Source organism: Phyllobates terribilis, unplaced genomic scaffold (assembly GCF_046119375.1).
Source record: "Phyllobates terribilis strain yellow unplaced genomic scaffold, ASM4611937v1 Scaffold_3__8_contigs__length_932513732, whole genome shotgun sequence".
Lineage (NCBI taxonomy): Eukaryota > Metazoa > Chordata > Amphibia > Anura > Dendrobatidae > Phyllobates > Phyllobates terribilis.
Window position 1 is genome coordinate 664,364,084 of NW_027362763.1, and position 23,726 is coordinate 664,387,809.

Below are 23,726 nucleotides of genomic sequence, written 5' to 3' on the forward strand. Positions count from 1 at the left end.
GAGGGACTGGTGCACTTCACAAAATAGATGGCATCATGAGAAAAGAAGATTATGTGGCAATACTGAAGCAACATCTCAAGACATCAGCCAGGAAGTTACAGCTCGGGCAGAAATGGGTCTTCCAAATGGACAATGACCCAAAGCATACTGCCAAAATGGTAACAAAGTGGCTTAACGATAACAAAGTCAATGTTTTGGAGCGGCCATCACAAAGCCCTGATCTAAATCCTATTGAAAATTTATGGGCAAAGCTGAAAAGGCTGCGAGCGCCGAGCAAGACAACCTACAAACCTGGATCAGTTACACCAGATCTGTCAGGAGGAATCAGCCCAAATTCCAACCAACTATAGTGAGAAGCTTGTGGAAGGAGATCCCAAACACCTGACCCAAGTCATTCAGTGTAAGGACAATGGCACCAAATACTAATGAAATGGATGGAAACTTCTGACTTTGCAGTAAGTAATAAAAATGCCTTAAACCTTCTCTCTCTCTCATTATTCTGGCATTTGGCAAATATTAAACATTATGGTAAAATCCTAATTGTCCTAAAACGGGAAAGGTTTATTCTGATTTCATGTCAGATATTGAGAAGAACCTGCAGATGTGTCTTTATATATAGTGGATGGAAACTCCTGGTTTCAATTGTAAGTATTTTTATTTGATTTGATTTTGTGCCAAATAAAACAATTCTTTCATTATTACTTTTTATTACTGCTGGAGACACCGAACCTTGGTGGTTAGCAATGTAGAAGAATGATGATAGGTGTCAGTAATTCCGCGCTCCTCCATTAAATTAGATTGTGCGGGATCCAGTCAAAGGAATAAATCTATCACAAAAGGACTGGATCCCGTATAATCTAATTTAACGGAGGAGCGCGGAATTACTGACACCTTTCATCATTCTTCTACAACAGCATGATATCGGGACAGAGACTCTGATTCCAGCCATGTGTCACTTACTGGGCTGCTTGCTGCAGTTTTGATAAAAATCCCTGTTTACTGTGCTGCAGATCTAACAGTTCCCTGTATAACCCCGCCCACACCACTGATTGGCAGCTTCCTGTGTACACTGTGCATAGGCAGAAAGCTCTCAATCAGTGGTGGGATCGGGGTTATACAGAGCTTATGAATATGGAGGGAGACCTGGCAGCAGGTTACTAGTCCTCGAGTGATAAACTCCTGCTGATAAAACTTTTATTTTAAAGATTTTATCAAAACTACAGCAAGCAGCCAAGTAAGTGACACATCTCCAGTATCAGGGCCTCTGCCCCTACATTATCGCTCAGATTACGAGTCAAAAACCTGGTGACAAATTTACTTTATTGCTACTAGGAAATCCTTCAGGTTTTGCGATAAAACAGTGCAGAAAAAAAATGCGACAAGAATGCAACGTGTGCACAGTCCCTTTAAAGCTTTACGGTTTTTGATGCTTTTTTTCTGTGCAGTTTTGTAGTACCAGCAAAGTAAATGAGACACCTGAGGTCTCATGCACACGTTGCTTATTTTTTATCAATTCTTTTCGGTTTTCGCTGCAGATTTCAGCCATGTTAAAAAATGGGAACAATGCATCAAAAACACATAAATGCATAAAATGTTAAAAATTGCATAAAAAGTGCATGTACTTTATGCCGTGTTTTTCTTGACAAAACATCAGTATTTGCAGCAGATTTGAAGCAGATTTTTCTGCTGAAAATAGTGAACATGTGCATAAACCTTTAAAGTCACATTAATGAATTAATAGGGTCACATTGCTCATTTAAATGTTTTTTTTTTTGCCTAATAATAATAATAATAATAATAAAAAATATATATATATATAAATAACTTCCAAAAAAAATCTTTTGGGAAGAAACCACAAGTTCAGGATGGAATTTGACACATTATTAAATCATCAATAATAGAAAGTATCATTATGTTTCAGCCATTTATAAGTTCTTTTTTTTCCCCCTCCAATATATTCCCATGCATTTCGCAACAGATTAGAATAAAAGAAGATTTCCTGAAAAGCAAAATGTTAAAATCCAGGAATTAAAAAAAAAGTTGCAACAATTAGAAAAGTGTTGATAAATAATAATTCCGTACACACGTGAGAAGCTGACACTTTTATTTCAGTTTTTGGGGTGTTCAGGTTGGAGGTTGTCAAGTAGATAAAAAAAAGCATGATATATTTTTTTTTTAATATATTCTATATCTTCATTTTTTTATTTTTTTTTAGTACAAAACCCCAAAATATAATTGTGAACATTATCTCATATTCGATTTCTAAAAAAAAAAAAAAAAAAAAAAAATTACAAAGAAAAATAAACTCTTTTTTTTTTTTTTGCAGTTATGTCAGATTGATGCTCCAGAGATTAAATTTTTCTTTTTTTTTTTTTTTAATTATTTTATAGAGTTTTTGTGGATTTTAAGTATAAAGTGCTTAGAAGTGATGAGAAAAATATCATAGAACTTATTACACAGTTCCACAGAAGGGAACGCACGGACCGGCATCATGTGACCAGCAGAAGACAAATGTTGGATGGGGGGGTCCCTAGTACATCCGGCAGTCATGGCTTCAATAGATGGCGCCACTTTAAGTCCAGTAATGATTGGGACAATACCTTAAAGAGGTCGTCCACCTTGAGAGACTTTTTTTTTTTTTTGCTTAAATGTATGCATTTGGGGCTTAAAAATAACTTTTGCAATTGGGTTTCATTAAAAATGTTGAACCATTTGCTTATAACAGTCTCACTTTTGGGCTGCAGAAGGAGTTAACTAAGAATCCGTTAGTGAGCTTATTCAGACTAAATGATAAAGTTTGTAACTTTTATCTATTTTTTTTTGTTTCTGAGCTGATGAATGGCCACAGACCACATCAAAGTTAAATGTGCAGTAAAATAAGGACCCTATAAAAGCAAAAATGGTGATTTTTTTTTTTTTTTTTTCATGAAACACAATTGCAAAAAATATTTTTAACCCCAAATACATGAATATAAGTAAATAATAATATTAATCATTCCCAAAAGTAGACAGCCCCTTTAAATGTATTGCATTTGGAGTCCTCAGGACTGGACTCTATAGGTTCTATCCTGGAATGGTTATGGAGAAGTTTATGAATGAATCGGCAGAATATCAAATTAATCAGATTCACTCAAATTTGGGCAGGAAATTCGAGTTGCATGAAATGTATTTGAATCGAATATACAGTGTCTTGAAAAAGTATTTACACCCCATCAAGTTTTCCACATTTTGTTCACGTTACACCCATAAACCTAAATGTGAGATTTTCTGTTATACCAAGTATTTGTGATGTGTAAAAGAAATGATACATGGTTTTCTAATTATTTTTAAAGACATAAATGTGAAAAATTTGAGGTGCATTTGTCTTCAGCCCAATATAGTCTGATAGCCCTAAATAAAATATTGAGTTACCAATCGCCTCCAGAAGTCACATAATTAGTACTTTGTGTCCACCTGGGTGTGATTTGTTCTCAGTATAACTACAGCTGTTCTGTGATGGCCTCAGAGGTTTGTGTGAGAACATTAGGCACCAAACAGCATCATGGAAACCAAGGAGCCCACCAGACAAGTCAGGGATAAAGTTGTAGAGAAGAGTAAAGTAGGGTTAGGTTATAAAAAAAAAAATAGCCCGAGCTCTGAACATATCACAGAGCAGTGTTCAATCCATCATCGAAAAATGGAAGGAGTATGGCACAACTGCAGACCTAGAAAGACATGGCCGTCCACCTAACCTGACATCCCAAGCAAGGAGAGCACTAATTAGAGAAGCCACCACCAAGAGACCCATGGTCACTGAGGAGGAGCTGCAGAGATCCACAGCTCAGGTGGGAGAATTTGTCCATTTGACAACTATTAGTTATATTCTCCACATTCTCGGACCTTTATAGAAGATTGCAAAGAAGAAAGCCTATCTTCAAAGCAGCCACAAGAAGCCCTGTTTGCAGTTTGCAAAAAGCCATGTAGGGACACAGTGAGCATGTGGAAGAAGGAGCTCTGGTCAGATGAGACCAAAAGAGAACTTTTTGGGCTAAATGCAAAATGTGTGGTGGAAAACTAACACTGCACATGACTCTGAAAACACCATGCCCACCATCACACATGGTGGAGGCAGCATTGTGCTGTGTTGAGGCTTTTCTTCAGCAGGGAATCTGGTCAGAGTTGATGGGAAGATAGATGGAGTTAAATACTGGGCAATCCTGTAAGAGGTTGCCAAATACTTGAGACTGGGGTGTAGGTTCACCTTCCAGCAGGACAACAACCCTAAACATCCTGCTCGAGCCACAATAAAGGGGATCAGAGCATATTCCTGTGTGTGAACGGAGCACTCACAGTCCAGACCCAAATCCCAGAGTATCTGTGACAAGATGTGAAAATTACTGATCACAGATGTCTCCATCCGATCTCACTGAGCGAGAGCGAGTGTGCAAAGAAGAAGGGGCAAAAATGTCACCTCTAGATGTGCAAACCAAAAAGACTGCAGCGAAAGGTGCGAGAGACAGACCCCTAAAGACTTGCAGCAGTAATTGCAGCGAGAGGTGGTCCTACAAAGCACTGACTGAGGTGGCTAAATACAAATACACCTCACAATTTTCAGTTTTATATTTTTCAAATATTTAGAAAACTCGGTATCATTTCCTTTATAAATACTTGTTACTTGTTATCACATAAAATCAGAATAAAACATATTTAAGTTTGTGGTTGTAAAGTGAAAATTATGTGGAAAAGGTCACGGGAATGAATAATTTTTCAAGGTATTGTATATTATTATGCTGTGAGATTTCTGCAGACCCCAGAGGACATGGGTGGTCCTCACCCCTACTCTATCCTTGTCCTCTCCTTTGGTCCAGTCACCGATGTGGTCTTCAATGAACCATCTTCGTTGTCTTCTTGTGCCGGCATTGTCGTTGCCTCCTGCTCTCCTGCTACATTGGAGATGCCAAAGAGGACTACACCCGTGACAGGACCAACGAAGACTGGCGATGGCTGGGTGAGTATTCCTTTTTTTTCTACCCCTTAGAATATAATTCTTGCAAGCTGGCCTTTTGTCGGCAGACATTTTTAAGAATCTGATTTTTTTTTCTATACGTTTCAAACAAATTTGATCCACCTCAAAGATTTGCTCTTCTCTTCTACAGAGGTATTTTTTTGGGGGGATTAGCGGGGTCTTTTATCTGAGTGTGAAGCTGGTAATTTGATGAAATGATTCACTAACTATTACATTCCAATTCTGTAGATCAAAAAGAATTCTTTAAGCCGTGCTACCACAAACAACTATTTCCCAACTTATTACACGATGGGAACCTTGGGTCAATGCGGTCCTATCTAATCCAAGTTCCTCTAAATAACCTCCCTCCCCCTTATTAACCTCATTATAAGATTAATAATATCTCTCCAGTTTTCATGAAAACTTGTTTCACTTGTGTTTAGTCATATCTAGGGATGAGTGGATCCATGGAAGTTCGGGTTATGGTACCCAACCCAAACTTTATTCCAAAGCTCGGTTTCGGGTACCAGAACTGTACCCGAACTTAAACCAGAATCCAAACCACATTGAAAACAATGGAGATCCGATCTTTTGAGCTGGAAAATTCTTTCTCTCCTCCCGGACTTCTCCCGGAACTCCGAACATTGCGATGGACTTCCGGGAGAAGTCTGTGTTCGGATTTTAGCACCGGACACTAACTGTCCGGTACGAACTCCGAACTTTGAAGTTTGAGTTTGCTCATCTCTAGTCATATCATATTGTGAACGTTACATTACATCTTGTTGAGTGCTAAGATGAACCTGTCATTTTGATGTAAAAATTGCCCAAAATTTAAAATGAAAAATGACTTTTTTTTGGTATCTATTAATTCCCTCTTTTTTCCTTTACCTTGCATTCCATCCTTCCCCTTCTTTACGTTCTCATTCAAATTTGTTATCGTCCCGACCTCCCTCCCTACTCTTTTCCCTTCTTCCCTAATATTTTGCATGTATTCTGTTTTGTGCTTTTTTAAAAAACATAAAAATTCAATGAAAAACTATTAGAAATAAAAAAAAAAAAAAAAAGAATTCTTTATTAGATTTTTAAAAACTCCAAAAAAAAACACTAAACAGGAACAAAAAAAAAAAAAAAAAAAAAACATAGCCCAAAAATAGCGCCACCTCTGTCCGGGGATTGTATAGCTTTGCAGCTCAGCTCCATTTAATTCAAAGAGGCTCTGCTGCAATACCATAAACTTCCTGCAGACCGGTGTGGCGATGTTTTTTTTTTTCATAAAAAATTTTTTTAGAATCCTACAACAATCTTTTTTAATCATTATTATTTTTTAATTACTGTCCAATAAACTGCACCCTAAAAACCATGTAATATGTAAATGGCATATGTGAATGAATTGCTGACACAACAGTGAATGATTAACATTATACTGAGTGATTTGGAATACCTTTGCTCTTTTTTATTAGACGTCAACATTTCCTTCTGCGTCTCCATTCAACTGTTTCTAAGTCACTCATGAACTCTTTGCACCATGGCCAAGTCTTTTCGAGGCTCCCGGAAAAATGGAAAAATCTCCCGGACTCCCAGAAGACTTGGAAAATCTTCCAAAGTGTGGCTAAACCTCCTGAAAACCTCCTTTCTTGTGCCCGGTGCCAGGATCCTACGTCATTAGATGGACCTCCATTCAATCATACATTAGGGGTGGTGTGGAATAGGAGGAGTACGGGGCAAAAACAAAAGTGGAGGGGCGAGTTCCAAAGAGTAGTGGCCATTAGTGATGCAACGTTGGCAGGTATGACTAAGAGTAGTGGTCATTAGTGATGCTTACATCCTACCAACGTTGGCAGGTATGACTATTTCTATGGGATCCTATCCCATACATGAGCCGGAAGTCCTACTACGTGACCCTTTTCCCTGTATTTTTCCAAGTATTCCAAAAATAATAAAACTTCTATGTAAGTAAAATAGCCCAGATTTCATTGCAGAATTATTATAATTTTTTTTTTTACTGTACAATTTGTAGCAAAAATGTTTTCTTTTTCCACATTCTAAAATTCCAAGTAGGAAACATAACCATACAAGAGAAGTACACCGCCGGCTCACAATATAGCTCTCGTTTCTTTTTTTTTTTTCCTTTTGTGATATATATATATAAAAAAAAAAAACATTATACATTATATTCACCTTGTTAGTTTTTTTTGTTTGTTTTTTTTTTCTGTACAAAAATGCCAATGACCGGAGAAATCGTAGAAACAAAATGAAAACAGAGCTAACCAAGTCCATGATGGCTGACAGTACTTTTTTTTTTTTTTCTCTCCCCCTTTCAGTCACAAGAAAGTCATTAATGAGAATGGTGGTGGACGACTCAAAAATCCATTTTAGTCCTTCGTAAAACGTTGGTACTCTCCAGGTATTTTTTAACTAGGAAGTGCAAGCCGTCAAGGAAATCCTGCTACTCCCGGACGATACGCTTGACTGTGTTGCTGACATCTGGAATGACAATTTTTATCTTGTCATATCTTATTAAATTCTGAGCACTATATATTTTGTTAGCCAGTACCCTCAGGGGGATGACAAGGCTTCACTCATTGTTTTATGGATGGACAAGCTTTGGACTTTCAGCTGTTGCTAAAGTGTTTCTATAACGGCGGCCATTTTTCCATATTTTGGGGTCTCCAGAGCCAGAAAAGAGTAAATATATGGTTCGTTTTTTTTTTGAAAATATAATTTCTTAAATAATAAAAAAAATACCTTTCCCGACTCTTGAGCCAAGACCGTAGTTTAGTCATAGTTATCAGCAACAACAGAGTTTCTAAAGTTTGTCCATCCTCTTTCCCTCCACCCCATAAAATGATCACACTTGTAAAATACGAAAAACTCCTCTACTTAAACCTTCCCGATAAATTTACAAATTCAATTCTAATTTTTAGTTGTTTTTTTTTTAAATTTCGAAAATTAAATACATCACAAAATTTAGTTTTTTTTTTGCCTTTTCTTGAAATGTCTAACAAACAGAAACGCTGCTGGAATTAAAAAAAAAAAAATATATATATATATATATATATATATATATATATATATATATGTGAATGATCTACATAATTTTTTTGTTTTATTTGTCTGAAACTATATTATTTGGTTAACGCTTTCCCTTTATTAAGCAGATCGGAATGAACTAGAAAATAATACGACGACAACAGTAAAGTAAAAAAAAACAAACAAACAAATAAACAAACAGGGAAAATAAAGAAAATGAAATAAAAACATTAAAAGGAAAATTAAGGAAAGAAAAATTTGAGGTTGACCACAAATGGTGTTGTTTTTTTGGATGGTTGGTTGGCGTCATCGTCACATCACCGATGCCTCTGTGGATCTTCATCATAGGTTTGAACTTAAAGACAGGAATGATAATTCCTTCTTCAGACGTCTTTTTCTTGGGTTTCTACGGTAAGGAGCACTTAGATTATACCACGTGCTTCTTCGGGAACAGTCCACCACTGCCGGGGCTTAACACAATTGTCTCGACTTTTGTCGTGGCAATGATTGCTGAGGCTTTTGGTGTTGCCCATCTCTGATGTCAGAGACCTACTCAATTCATAGGTTATTTTCTTGTATGCTATACTTGCCGTAGGAAACAGCAAGCTTGCCAATAAAGAAGAAGAACCGTATTTACACTGTGCTTTCCATTACCCATTCTGAGCTGTCGTAGGTGCTTCTAGTTGTGTTCCCTGTAAGTTCACTATCATCATATTGTAAAAGCATCCCATTAACTGAGAGGCTTCTCCTAGTCCAAATATTTGTGATCTTTCTTGGGTAACTACAACACTGAGTTGCGGCAAAGTCCCCCATGTCAAAAGAATGACTACGTTTTGCTTTCCCCTCCAGAGGTAACATAAGGAGACTACGGACTTTGGACTCTTGGTTGCCCAACAAAGGCTCTTTGTCTGACTGGTGGGCTGTGGTAGAAGTCCTGGAGTCTATAGTATCCTCCTTTTTTTGACACCTCAGCTCCAGGGAGGCAAACGCTCCCATAAGTCTATCAATGTTATGTTTAGACCTGGAGACGGATCTCCATTTATTGGACAGAGTGCTTTGGTTACTCTGTAGACTATAGTCATCACCCTCCGGACTATTCACCGAACTAGAAGAGGATGAGACACTACTGTGAACTGAGCCACATCTGAATTCCATTAGTTCATTCCTCACCACCACTTTTGGGTTGACTTGTGGTGGCAAGCCATTCTGCACTGAATTTCCGCCATTAGTTTGGGAATAGACATCGCTGACATTGGCCATCTTGCCCTGGGAATTGTTGCAAATTTTATATCTTACCATTAAGATAACAATGAAGACCAGCAATGTAGCAACTATGATGCCGCCAATAACTAGAATCATTGTTCCCCCCAAGAACTGGCTGTGCATGGACTGGCACTGCTGATAGTCCTCTTGGGTGAAGAACTGAGAACATCCCACGATGTTGGTGGCTGTTAGAGTTGTTGCCGTGTCATCCCAAATGGCCAAGACACACAGGTCGTACGCCGTCCCCGACACCAGGTTGTTCACCACAAAGGCTTTGTTCGAAGCAGGGATCATCCTTGAATAAAAAACAACAAAGAGAATGACAAACACATTCATTAAATTGTGCAGTTGTGAAAAAAATATTCAACGTTCACATTTCTGAGGATAAACAGTAGTTACGTATCTACGAATATCATATCTAACAGCGTCCGTACAATTCAGGAATTGTTTTCTTGTAGACAATCCAATATTCCACAAAGATTTACATTTCCAGCAAAAAGTTTCCTTCCTTTGTTAATTCCCCTTTAATTCTTCTCTGGTTACCTCATTCATTTATTATTTTTCCATTGTATCTTACATTAACTAATTAATTCATTCATTCATTTTAATCATAAATTGCACTCGCCTTACTTCTATTTTTTCCTACTTCATTTATTTGTCTTAATTATCTAATTGATTCATAAATGTATCCATTCTTTTGTTAGATTTTTTCTCTTTCAATAATTCATTTACTCCATCATTCTTATATTTGATTGATTCATTAACTCATAATTTTCAATTGCATTGTCCATTATTCCATTTACTCTATTATTCATTCATGTATTTGTTTCATTCATTCATTCATTCTTCTGTTGTTTCTGTCATTTATCAGATTGTTTAATTCAATCATTCATTCATTTGTTATTTACATCTACTAATGATTCACTCATTTTCCTATCTTTCATATATTTGTTGTTTAATTAGTAATTCACTAATTAGTTCTCTCATTCATTAATTCTCTATCCCATTCATTTTCAGACATTCCATTATTCATTAATTTGTTGATTCTTTATTTATATATATAGCTTAATTCATTCATTCATGTTTTAAGACATTAATCTACTATTTTTTATGCATGCCATCATTTTTTAATCACTAATTAAATCATTTTGTCTACTTTCTTTCTTATATTCATTCAGTAAATTATTCATGTGTCATTTTTTATTCATTCAATAATTCATTTATTTATTGATTTTCATTCACTTCATTTTATGCATTCTATCATTCATTCACTTGCACTCATTTGTTCTTTACATCTTATAATCGTTCATTTATTTATCCTATTTCTCATTCATTTATTGTTTAATTAGTAATTCATTCATTCATTCATTAGTTCTCTCTTCCATTCATTTTTATACATTTCCATCATTCATTTATTTGTTAGTCCTTTATTTCATTTATTTATAGCTTCATTCATTTAAGTTTTTATACATTCCATCATTTAATCTACAATTACAAATTACAAAACTAATTTATAATTTTTTTCATGCATTCCATCATTTATTTTATACATATTTCATTCATTTATTCTATTTTCTTTATTATATTAATTCATTACATCAATTAGTTATGTGTCATTTTTTATTCATTCATTCATTCACTTATTGGTTTTCATTATCATTCATTTTTTTTTTATAAATTTCATCATTCATTCAATGGTTTTATTTTATTGCCTTTCTTTACAAAGTTCATTCACTCATTCATTTTTTACACGTTTCATTGTTTATTCATTCATCCACTAAATAACTAATTTTTTGTTCTTTTTTATATTAATGAATTTATTGCTTTGTTTTATTAAAATATTTAATTGAAATAATTATTTTTGAAAGCCGGAGATATTTTTTATACATTTATAATCAGAGAATGATCTGGAAATTATAAACAGAAATCACCAAATTGGAGAATTTATCTTGGGAGAAAATTAGTGCAAAAATGTAAAAATAATCCTCGTATAATGTCAATCTAGCTCCGGACGGCACACGGCAGCTCCACACACCAGGCAGAAACATATAACTACAGTATCAGATATGTAGAGAAAGTCACCAATGGCTGCACTTTACATTTCATACTTTACTCTTTACACTTCACACTCTTCACACTTCTCTCTTTATACTTTATGCTTCACGCTTTACTCTTCACTCTTCACTCTTCACACTTCTCTCTTTATACTTTACTCTTCACACTTTACACTTCACACTTTACCCTTCACACTCTTCACACTTCACTCTTTACACTTCTCTCTTTATACTTTATGCTTCACGCTTTACTCTTCACTCTTCACTCTTTACACTTCACTCTTTACACTTCACTCTTCACTCTTTACACTTTACACTTCACTCTTTACACTTCACACTCTTCACACTTCTCTTTACACCTCACTCTTTACACTTTACACTTCTCTCTTTATACTTCACTCTTCACTCTTTACACTTCTCTCTTTATACTTTACGCTTCACACTTTACACTTTACCCTTCACACTCTTCACACTTCACTCTTCACACATCACTCTTCACACTTTACACTTCACACTCTTCACACTTCACTCTTTACACTTCTCTCTTTATACTTTACATTTCACGCTTTACACTTAACACTCTTCACACTTCACTCTTTACAGTTCACTAGTGTTTACACTTCACTCTTCACTCTTTACACTTCACTCTTTACACTTCTCTCTTTATACTTTACGCTTCACACTTTACACTTCACACTCTTCACACTTCACTCTTTACAGTTCACTAGTGTTTACACTTCACTCTTCACTCTTTACACTTCACTCTTTACACTTCTCTCTTTATACTTTACGCTTCACACTTTACACTTCACACTCTTCACACTTCACTCTTTACACTTCACTTTACACTTAACACTTCTCTCTTTATACTTTACACTTCACACTTTACACTTCACTCTTTACACTTCACTCTTTACACTTCTCTCTTTACGCTTTACACTTCTCTTTTTACCCTTCACTCTTTACACTTCACACTCTTCACACTTCTCTCTTTATACTTTACACTTCACGCTTCACTCTTTACACTTCTCTTTTTACCCTTAACACTTCACACTCTTCACACTCTTCACACTTCACTCTTCACACTTCACTCTTTACACTTCACTCTTTACACTTCACTCTTTACGCTTTACACTTCTCTTTTTACCCTTCACTCTTTACACTTCACACTCTTCACACTTCTCTCTTTATACTTTACACTTTACACTTCACTCTTTACACTTCTCTTTTTACCCTTAACACTTCACACTCTTCACACTCTTTACACTTCTCTCTTTATACTTTACACTTCACGCTTTACACTTCACAATTTACACTTCTCTTTTTATACTTTACTCTTCACTCTTTACATTTCGCACTTTGCACTTCACACTTTGCTATTATTAGTTCGATAAATAGTAATAAATATTAAATCCAAGATCTTAAAGTGACGGTCTCATCAGGGCCTTTTAGAATGCAGCTGCCACAAATATCATCAACAAGCCTCGAGTCTCACTCTTCACACCCTTGGTGGACAGTTGGTGGACAGTTGATTTTTTCAGGAGTAGATGAGTACATGGCGGCTTTGTGACTTTATTCATTAATTCATTTTTAATGCATTCCATATATATGAGTTTTACATCTCACATCTCACTTCTTTAATATCATATTAAAGTTGGATGCGGATGGGCTACACTGCTTTGATCCTTCAATCCAAAGGGCATCATGCTACCTTTACATGGTTCTTGTATGGGCAGCCATTGACTGCATTTCCCAGTTTGTGCCCCCTCCTAGAAAGTCTTACATACATGTAGAAATGCTGCAGCAATCCGCTTGGACTCTCCAAGTGCTGCCTATAATCCTACCTAGGTGGCCAATGCATCGTACATATGCACCTCCAACGCCTTTGCTGGCAGCGGTGCAGAGACCAAAGCGATGGTACCTGATTGTGAGCATTTTTGCAGTTGGGTTTCACTAATCATTTTGCACCGCTTAGCTTCAGTAGCCCCTGTGTTGCATTGTCTATTGCTGGCTGCAGAATGAGTTAACTGAGGACCCATCAGTGAGCCCACAATGACAAAGGGAGTTTGTTGCTCTTATCTACCTTTTCTTGAGCCCCTCCCAGCTTGTTTACTGCAGATTACAGTGGTCCCTCAGGACGGCAAAAATTATGGCTTTTTTTTAGGATTCTTGTCAACATTTAAGACCCACTTCACATTTTTTTAAAGGTCACATTTTTTTATTCGCTGTTGTTGTAGTGTGCCAAATTTTGGGTGTTAAATTTTGTGGCAAATCAAACATGCTCTCCTGTGTCTTTTATCTTTTTTTTGCATCTTTTCAGAGAGAGAAAAGGTTGAATAATTATTAAAAATGTTTCACTTAACTAATATTTGAACAAAAATTTAATTTATAGCAAAAAAATATATATATTTTGGAGGGAAGTGAGGCCTGGATCACTTAATGCCCAAATTATTTAGGTTGGCTACACAGAGGTGGCTACTAGTGACGAGTGCCCGTAGCCTCCGTCACCATCTCTCCTGTCTGAGATGGATCAGGACAAAGGGCTTGATCCATCCCAGACAGGAGAAATGGTGGTGGAGGCTACGGGCACTCGCCATGGTGCCCACCATATAGCCCAGCCCTGACAAGGGCAGAATGAACGCCATCATCCAGCAATGAAACAAAGTAGAACGCAGAATATTCTCAACCAGAATATTGAGGTTTCGATATGATACAGAACAAACGAGAAGAAAATAAAAGATGTTTTCATCTCTGAGATGCGTGGAGTGTGATGAATGGATTCCGGTGTTTCCAGATATCTCTATAATCCCTTCCCTCAACCTTCTGTTCGGAGCTTCAGTGATTATTTATTAAAGAGATTTCTACAAATCTTGTGTAATCTGTTCAGGAAAGGCGATGTTTCCTCACCGAGGACGATACAATACATACAAGTGACAGTCTCCATTACACATTCACAGACTGCGAGGCCGGAAAATCCAGAAATGAAATGAAGAAGAGATCATAGGATAGAGAGATAGATACATAATAGATAATATATAGATAGATAATAGATAGATAGATAGATAATATATAGATGATAGATAATAGATAGATAATAGATAATAGATAGATGATAGATAATCAATAGATAACAGATAGATAGATAGAATGATAGAATGTTAAAGTTGGAAGGGACCTCCTGGGTCATCTGGTCCAACCCCCAGCTCAATGCAGGAGTCACTAAACCATCTCAGACAGATGTCTGTCCAGCCTCTGTGTTAAGACTTCCATTGAAGGAGAACTCACCACCTCTCGTGGCCGCCTGTTCCACTCATTGATCACCTCACTGTCAAAAAGTTTTTTCTAATATCTAATCTGTATCTTCTCCTTTTCAGTTTCAGCCCTTCAGATATTTGTAGACAGCTATTAAGTCTCGTCTTAGTCTTCTCTTTTGCAGCTAAACATTCCCAAATCCTGTAACCGTTCCTCATAGGACATAGTTTGCAGACTGCTCACCATCCTGGTAGCTCTTCTCTGAACTTGCTCCAGGTTTTCAATATCTTTTTTAAGATGTGATACCCAGAACTGGACACAGTATTCCAGATGAGGTCTGACCATGGAGGAGTAGAGGGGGATTAACTACTTCAAATGATTTAGACTCTATGCTTCTGTTAATACATCCCAGAACTGTATTGCCTTTTTTTGCTGCTGCATCACACTGTTGACTCATGTGCAGTCTGTGATCTATTAATATACCCAAGTCTTTTTCACACGTGCTGTTGCTTAGTTCTATTCCTCCCATTATTTTTTCTTGCCCAGATGTAGAATCTTGCATTTCTCCCTGTTAAATCTCATTCTATTACTTGCTGCCCATTGTTCAAGCTTATCTAGATCCTTCTGAATCCTTCCTGTCTTCTCTAGTGTTATCTATCCCTCCTAGCATTGCATCCTCTGCAGATTTGATTAGTTTACCTTCAGTTTCCTTATCTTGATCATTTATAAAAATGTTGAACAACTCTGTGGCCAGAGGTTTGTAGTACCCCACTGGAAACACTCTTCCAATTGCATGTGCAACCATTTATTACCACTCATTTATTACTGCTCCCTGACTGCACATTGCGTTTCTGGATGAACATGAAGCAATAGATATCATGTATATATCACACAAGGTCTCCTGCTGTACACCCTCAGTGCATGCGGCACACGCAGCTCTCCTTTCTCCCTGCAGTATACCCTCAGTGCATGCGGCACACACAGCTCCCCTGTCTCCCTGCAGTATACCCTCAGTGCATGCGGCACACACAGCTCCCCTGGCTCCCTGCAGTACACCCTCAGTGCATGCAGCACACTCAGCTCCCCTGTCTCCCTGCAGTATACCCTCAGTGCATACGGCACACGCAGCTTCTCTGTCTCCCTGCAGTATACCCTCAGTGCATGCGGCACACGCAGCTCCCCTGTCTCCCTGCAGTACACCCTCAGTGCATGCGGCACACACAGCTCCCCTGTCTCCCTGCAGTATACCCTCAGTGCATGCAGCACACACAGCTCCTCTGTCTCCCTGCAGTATACCCTCAGTGCATGCGGCACACACAGCTCCCCTGTCTCCCTGCAGTATACCCTCAGTGCATGCAGCACACGCAGCTCCCCTGTCTCCCTGCAGTATAACCTCAGTGCATGCGGCACACACAGCTCCCCTGTCTCCCTGCAGTACACCCTCAGTGCATGCAGCACACACAGCTCCCCTGTCTCCCTGCAGTATACCCTCAGTGCATGCGGCACACGCAGCTTCTCTGTCTCCCTGCAGTATACCCTCAGTGCATGCGGCACACTCAGCTCCCCTGTCTCCCTGCAGTACACCCTCAGTGCATGCGGCACACACAGCTCCCCTGTCTCCCTGCAGTATACCCTCAGTGCATGCAGCACACTCAGCTCCCCTGTCTCCCTGCAGTATACCCTCAGTGCATGCAGCACACACAGCTCCCCTGTCTCCCTGCAGTACACCCTCAGTGCATGCGGCACACACAGCTCCCCTGTCTCCCTGCAGTATACCCTCAGTGCATGCAGCACACACAGCTCCCCTGTCTCCCTGCAGTATACCCTCATTGCATGCGGCACACACAGCTCCCCTGTCTCCCTGCAGTACACCCTCAGTGCATGCAGCACACACAGCTCCCCTGTCTCCCTGCAGTACACCCTCAGTGCATGCAGCACACTCAGCTCCCCTGTCTCCCTGCAGTATACCCTCAGTGCATGCAGCACACACAGCTCCCCTGTTTCCCTGCAGTACACCCTCAGTGCATGCAGCACACTCAGCTCCCCTGTCTCCCTGCAGTACACCCTCAGTACATGCAGCACACGCAGCTTCTCTGTCTCCCTGCAGTATACCCTCAGTGCGTGCGGCACACTCAGCTCCCCTGTCTCCCTGCAGTATACCCTCAGTGCATGCAGCACACACAGCTCCCCTGTCTCCCTGTAGTATACCCTCAGTGCATGCGGCACACGCAGCTCCCCTGTCACCCTGCAGTATACCCTCAGTGCATGCGGCACACGCAGCTCCCCTGTCTCCCTGCAGTATACCCTCAGTGCATGCGGCACACGCAGCTCCCCTGTCTCCCTGCAGTACACCCTCAGTGCATGCGGCACACGCAGCTCCCCTGTCTCCCTGCAGTACACCCTCAGTGCATGCGGCACACACAGCTCCCCTGTCTCCCTGCAGTACACCCTCAGTGCATGCGGCACACACAGCTCCCCTGTCTCCCTGCAGTATACCCTCAGTGCATGCAGCACACACAGCTCCCCTGTCTACCTGCAGTATACCCTCAGTGCATGTGGCACACGTAGCTCCCCTGTCTCCCTGCAGTATACCCTTAGTGCATGCGGCACACACAGCTCCCCTGTCACCCTGCAGTATACCCTCAGTGCATGTGGCACACGCAGCTCCCCTGTCTACCTGCAGTACACCCTCAGTGCATGCAGCACACACAGCTCCCCTGTCTCCCTACAGTATACCCTCAGTGCATGTGGCACACGTAGCTCCCCTGTCTCCCTGCAGTATACCCTTAGTGCATGCGGCACACACAGCTCCCCTGTCACCCTGCAGTATACCCTCAGTGCATGTGGCACACGCAGCTCCCCTGTCTACCTGCAGTACACCCTCAGTGCATGCAGCACACACAGCTCCCCTGTCTCCCTGCAGTATACCCTCAGTGCATGCAGCACACACAGCTCCCCTGTCCTCCTGCAGTATACCCTCAGTGCATGCAGCACACGCAGCTCCCCTGTCTCCCTGCAGTATACCCTCAGTGCATGTGGCACACGCAGCTCCCCTGTCTCCCTGCAGTATACCCTCAGTGCATGTGGCACACGCAGCTCCCCTGTCTCCCTGCAGTAAATCCTCAGTGCATGCGACACATGCAACTCCCCTGTCACCCTGCAGTACACCCTCAGTGCATGCGGCACACACAGCTCCCCTGTCTCCCTGTAGTATACCCTCAGTGCATGCAGCACACGCAGCTCCCCTGTCTCCCTGCAGTATACCCTCAGTGCATGCAGCACACTCAGCTCCCCTGTCTCCCTGCAGTATACCCTCAGTGCATGCATCACACGCAGCTCCCCTGTCTCCCTGCAGTAAACCCTCAGTGCATGTGGCACACGCAGCTCCCCTGTCTCCCTGCAGTACACCCTCAGTGCATGCATCACACGCAGCTCCCCTGTCTCCCTGCAGTAAACCCTCAGTGCATGTGGCACACGCAGCTCCCCTGTCACCCTGCAGTACACCCTCAGTGCATGCAGCACACACAGCTCCCCTGTCTCCCTGCAGTATACCCTCAGTGCATGCGGCACACACAGCTCCCCTGTCTCCCTGCAGTATACCCTCAGTGCATGCAGCACACGCAGCTCCCCTGTCTCCCTGTAGTATACCCTCAGTGCATGCGGCACACACAGCTCCCCTGTCTCCCTGCAGTACACCCTCAGTGCATGCGGCACACGCAGCTCCCCTGTCACCCTGCAGTACACCCTCAGTGCATGCAGCACACACAGCTCCCCTGTCTCCCTGCAGTACACCCTCAGTGCATACAGCACACGCAGCTCCCCTGTCTCCCTGCAGTACACCCTCAGTGCATGCAGCACACACAGCTCCCCTGTCTCCCTGCAGTATACCCTCAGTGCATGCAGCACACGCAGCTCCCCTGTCTCCCTGCAGTATACCCTCAGTGCATGCAGCACACACAGCTCCCCTGTCTCCCTGCAGTATACCCTCAGTGCATGCAGCACACACAGCTCCCCTGTCTCCCTGCAGTATACCCTCAGTGCATGCAGCACACGCAGCTCCCCTGTCTCCCTGCAGTATACCCTCAGTGCATGCAGCACACACAGCTCTCCTGTCACCCTGCAGTATACCCTCAGTGCATGCAGCACACACAGCTCTCCTGTCTCCCTGCAGTATACCCTCAGTGCATGCGGCACATTCAGCTCCCCTGTCTCCCTGCAGTATACCCTCAGTGCATGCAGCACACACAGCTCCCCTGTCTCCCTGCAGTATACCCTCAGTGCATGCAGCACACGCAGCTCCTCTGTCACCCTGCAGTACACCCTCAGTGCATGTGGCACACGTAGCTCCCCTGTCTCCCTGCAGTATACCCTTAGTGCATGCGGCACACACAGCTCCCCTGTCACCCTGCAGTATACCCTCAGTGCATGTGGCACACGCAGCTCCCCTGTCTACCTGCAGTACACCCTCAGTGCATGCAGCACACACAGCTCCCCTGTCTCCCTACAGTACACCCTCAGTGCATGCAGCACACACAGCTCCCCTGTCCTCCTGCAGTATACCCTCAGTGCATGCAGCACACACAGCTCCCCTGTCTCCCTGCAGTATAACCTCAGTGCATGCGGCACACACAGCTCCCCTGTCTCCCTGCAGTATACCCTCAGTGCATGCAGCACACGCAGCTCCCCTGTCTCCCTGCAGTATACCCTCAGTGCATGTGGCACACGCAGCTCCCCTGTCTCCCTGCAGTATACCCTCAGTGCATGTGGCACACGCAGCTCCCCTGTCTCCCTGCAGTAAATCCTCAGTGCATGCGACACATGCAACTCCCCTGTCACCCTGCAGTACACCCTCAGTGCATGCGGCACACACAGCTCCCCTGTCTCCCTGTAGTATACCCTCAGTGCATGCAGCACACGCAGCTCCCCTGTCTCCCTGCAGTACACCCTCAGTGCATGCAGCACACACAGCTCCCCTGTCTCCCTGCAGTATACCCTCAGTGCATGCGGCACACACAGCTCCCCTGTCTCCCTGCAGTATACCCTCAGTGCATGCAGCACACGCAGCTCCCCTGTCTCCCTGTAGTATACCCTCAGTGCATGCGGCACACACAGCTCCCCTGTCTCCCTGCAGTACACCCTCAGTGCATGCGGCACACGCAGCTCCCCTGTCACCCTGCAGTACACCCTCAGTGCATGCAGCACACACAGCTCCCCTGTCTCCCTGCAGTACACCCTCAGTGCATACAGCACACGCAGCTCCCCTGTCTCCCTGCAGTATACCCTCAGTGCATGCAGCACACACAGCTCCCCTGTCTCCCTGCAGTATACCCTCAGTGCATGCAGCACACGCAGCTCCCCTGTCTCCCTGCAGTATACCCTCAGTGCATGCAGCACACACAGCTCCCCTGTCTCCCTGCAGTATACCCTCAGTGCATGCAGCACACACAGCTCCCCTGTCTCCCTGCAGTATACCCTCAGTGCATGCAGCACACGCAGCTCCCCTGTCTCCATGCAGTATACCCTCAGTTCATGCAGCACACACAGCTCCTCTGTCACCCTGCAGTACACCCTCAGTGCATGCAGCACACACAGCTCCCCTGTCTCCCTGCAGTATACCCTCAGTGCATGCAGCACACACAGCTCTCCTGTCTCCCTGCAGTATACCCTCAGTGCATGCGGCACACTCAGCTCCCCTGTCTCCCTGCAGTATACCCTCAGTGCATGCAGCACACACAGCTCCCCTGTCTCCCTGCAGTATACCCTCAGTGCATGCAGCACACACAGCTCTCCTGTCTCCCTGCAGTATACCCTCAGTGCATGCAGCACACGCAGCTCCTCTGTCACCCTGCAGTACACCCTCAGTGCATGTGGCACACACAGCTCCCCTGTCTCCCTGCAGTATACCCTCAGTGCATGTGTAGCACCCCGAGGGCTCGGCTGCTACAGGGGTATTGCACCTCAAACCAGAGGTGTGATATTCCACTCCCGGGTAAGGATGGAGTGTGGACCAGGACTCAGTAAGCTGCATTCACCACACACACCCCATTTTCGAGGGACAGCTCAACGGTGCTCCCACTAGACAGAGTGCAGGCACGACAGCATTTGTTCCTGGCTGGAGTGGGGAGGGGGAGGAAAACCCAGTGGTGTAGGAGCAGATAGGGGTGGGTCTCTGGGCATAGGTAGGAGCCCATTGGTTGCTAGTCACCTGGGCTCGGGTGTTAGAAGGAGGTATATAAGGTGGGCACCATCTTAGAACAGTGTGCAGTGCAGAGAAGAAGTCAAGAGTGAGAGGAGAAGACAGGAAGCAGAGCCCCTGCATGGGCTCTGCTCCGCAGGCAGGCCTTGTCAGGAGGCTGGAGCCTGAGAGAGAGAGAAAGGAGAATGAACAGAAAGGACAGTAAGAAAGGAAGAAAGGAACAGAGGAGAAAGGAAGCAAGGAACACAGAGAAAGGTCCAGAGACACGAGTGAAGAAGGAACCCTAAGAACCCACGAGATAACGGGTGAAGGGTTGGCAGAGCAGGGTACCGGAACCCAAATTGGTGGAGGCGGCTAATCCTCAGCCAAAACCGGAGGTTGTGACCACATCTTGGTGCGACCCCTCACTACATCCACCAGGAAAGCATACCACATAGGGTCAGGGAAACCGGAGAGAGGTTTCGCCAATAGAAGGCCCGAGGAAGCTGGACAAAGGTGGGTCACTGGTGGGGACGGCCAGAGAAAGGAAAGGAAGGGAGTCCTGTGCCACGCTCTGGAATTGCCTGGGAGTTGGTCGAGCCCCTTGCCTGGTGGACGCAGCACGGCTTGGGCAGTCACCGCCGGTACCGAGGTGACTAGGACCAGTAAAGAGCTGTGAGTAAAGCATTGGAAACTGCAACCACACGTCTCTGTGTTTCATCGCCGCACCAGCACCATTAGTACTGGGACGCTCACACCATTACCACCATCATCCACATTAACTGCCCTGAGACAATACTTCTCCCGTGGGGAGTTATCCCATACTTGGCTGCGCATACAACACCAGCCTCAGCGGTCTGCAGCGCAGCGGCGGTCCCCACTGACCGCAATCCACGGGTGGCGTAGTCGGACACTTATTATAACACCAATAGACTGCCACTGGTTTGACCGCCCAGGGCACGGACCGGGTCACCGCCACGGAGGACTACAACCCCCAGCGATCCGGCTCCGGGTATCCCCCTGCACAGCACAGGCCCAGGGGGCGCGTCAACTTTGGCGTAGTCGGCAGGATCGAGACCAACCCGCCACAAACGGGTATTGCGTGCCTGAAGAAAATTTTACATGTATGTGGAAAAGAAGTCTCCCGCCATTTCCTGAAGTTTCCCGCCGTCCGGAGTCGTTTCCCGCCATCCGGAGCCGATTCCCGCCATCAGACGCCATCTTGGACCGTTTCCCGCCTTCGGACGCCATCTTGGGTCGTTTCCCGCCGTCTTCCCGCCATCCGCAGTCGTTTTCCCGCCATCGGGCGCCATCTTCGGGACGCCGCGCGGGAAGAAGAGGGGCGTGGACGCCGAAAGCGCGCGAGATCTGAAGCTCCGCCCCACGCACCGACGCTGCGTAAGGTCCTGGAAGGGAGAGGGAGCGACGCTGACGTCACAGGAGCGCGACGCAAGGTCCTCAACCCCGACAATCGACTGCAGAGCCGCGGCCTATGGAGGAAGATCAACGCAAGGTAGGCCACGGTCCACCAGGGGGGAGGAGGACACCAGGAACGGAGAGCGAGATGGCGGACCGGCAGCAGACTAAGCTGCCCAGCATCGGCAGTGCCCCAGCCGTCACGGGCCCCGACCTGCGCCAGGAGAAGACGCGTGATGCAGGAGCGGTCGCGGGAGCAGGTAAGAGGAGTCTCCCTGTCCCGGATGCTGCCAGCGTCAGCCTGCTCCCGGGCCCCCTGGTGGAGCCGCCGATCCCGGGCGCTGCAGACACCGACCTGCTCCAGACCCCGCAACAAGCCCTGCAGCCGAGCCCTCCAGCCCTGGGCACCGCCACCACCAGCCCGTGCCCAGGCCCAAAGTCGCACCCTCTGACCCCGGGCGTCATCAACGGCGGCCCTCTCCAGGCCCGGTCGCAAGGCCTGAACTCCCCAGGCGCAAAAGGACTGTACGCCCTCCACGTCAACCGTCTAACAGAGGAGGAACTGCGGTATCGCCCAGACATGGACTACCCTGAGGGCCCGGACGGGTCTGAAGAGTACAAGGAGGAAGCATCAGGAGGACACCGTTACCAGTGAACGGTAAATGGAACTGTATATAGTTACCCGTAAGGGTATAGAAACTGTTACTGAGTGGAGTGTGGTCCCCGCTGGGACTGATATAGAACTGTGTAGAAGTTACCCCCTATATCCCTTAACTGGCTGGGGACTGAGAACAGCCATCCCTTTTTCCTAATCTGGCTGGGGACTGAGAGCAGCCATTCCCCTAAGAAGAAAGAACACCTGGTCGCAAGTCGCACCACGGCCAGAACTCAAGAATGTGTTTTTGGAAAAAAAAAAAAAAAAAAAATGTTTTACTTTAAGAATGTCTTATACTGAAAAAGTTTCATATGCTGCTAAAAGAGTTTATGGTATTTTATGTGTGTGTGAAGAAAGTCTTATAATGTTTATACCAGTAACGTTGGAAAGAAAAGAGTACCTCCCATAAAGGGATGAGTTTTTGGTTAAATGTCTTATATGCGAATGCATTCTAAAAATTTGTATGTTTTCAAATTGTTTTGTTCTCGTCCAGCCCGAGGACGTGCTGTGATTTACCAGGGGGGAATGTAGCACCCCGAGGGCTCGGCTGCTTCAGGGGTATTGCACTTCAAACCAGAGGTGTGATATTCCACTCCCAGGTAAGGATGGAGTGTGGACCAAGACTCAGTAAGCTGCATGCACCACAGACACCGCATTTCCGAGGGACAGCTCAACGGTGCTCCCACTAGACAGAAGTGCAGGCACGACAGTATCTGTTCCTGGCTGGAGTGGGGAGGGGGAGGAAAACCCAGTGGTGTAGGAGCAGATAGGGGTGGGTCTCTGGGCATAGGTAGGAGCCCATTGGTTGCTAGTCACCTGGGCTCGGGTGTTAGAAGGAGGTACAGTACAGACCAAAAGTTTGGACACACCTTCTCATTTAAAGATTTTTCTGTATTT

General features: G+C 44.1%; 1 protein-coding gene across 1 annotated transcript in view; it reads right to left on the reverse strand.

Annotated features, from left to right (window-relative positions):
• Positions 1-5,581: 5,581 nt before the first annotated feature.
• Positions 5,582-23,726, reverse strand: part of LRFN2 (leucine rich repeat and fibronectin type III domain containing 2) — a 758,344-nt gene continuing 740,199 nt past the window's right edge. The window contains exon 4 of the mRNA XM_073671733.1: positions 5,582-9,572. Coding sequence (XP_073527834.1) covers positions 8,648-9,572 — 925 coding nt within the window. The 3' untranslated portion in view covers positions 5,582-8,647. The remainder of the gene's footprint in view (positions 9,573-23,726) is intronic.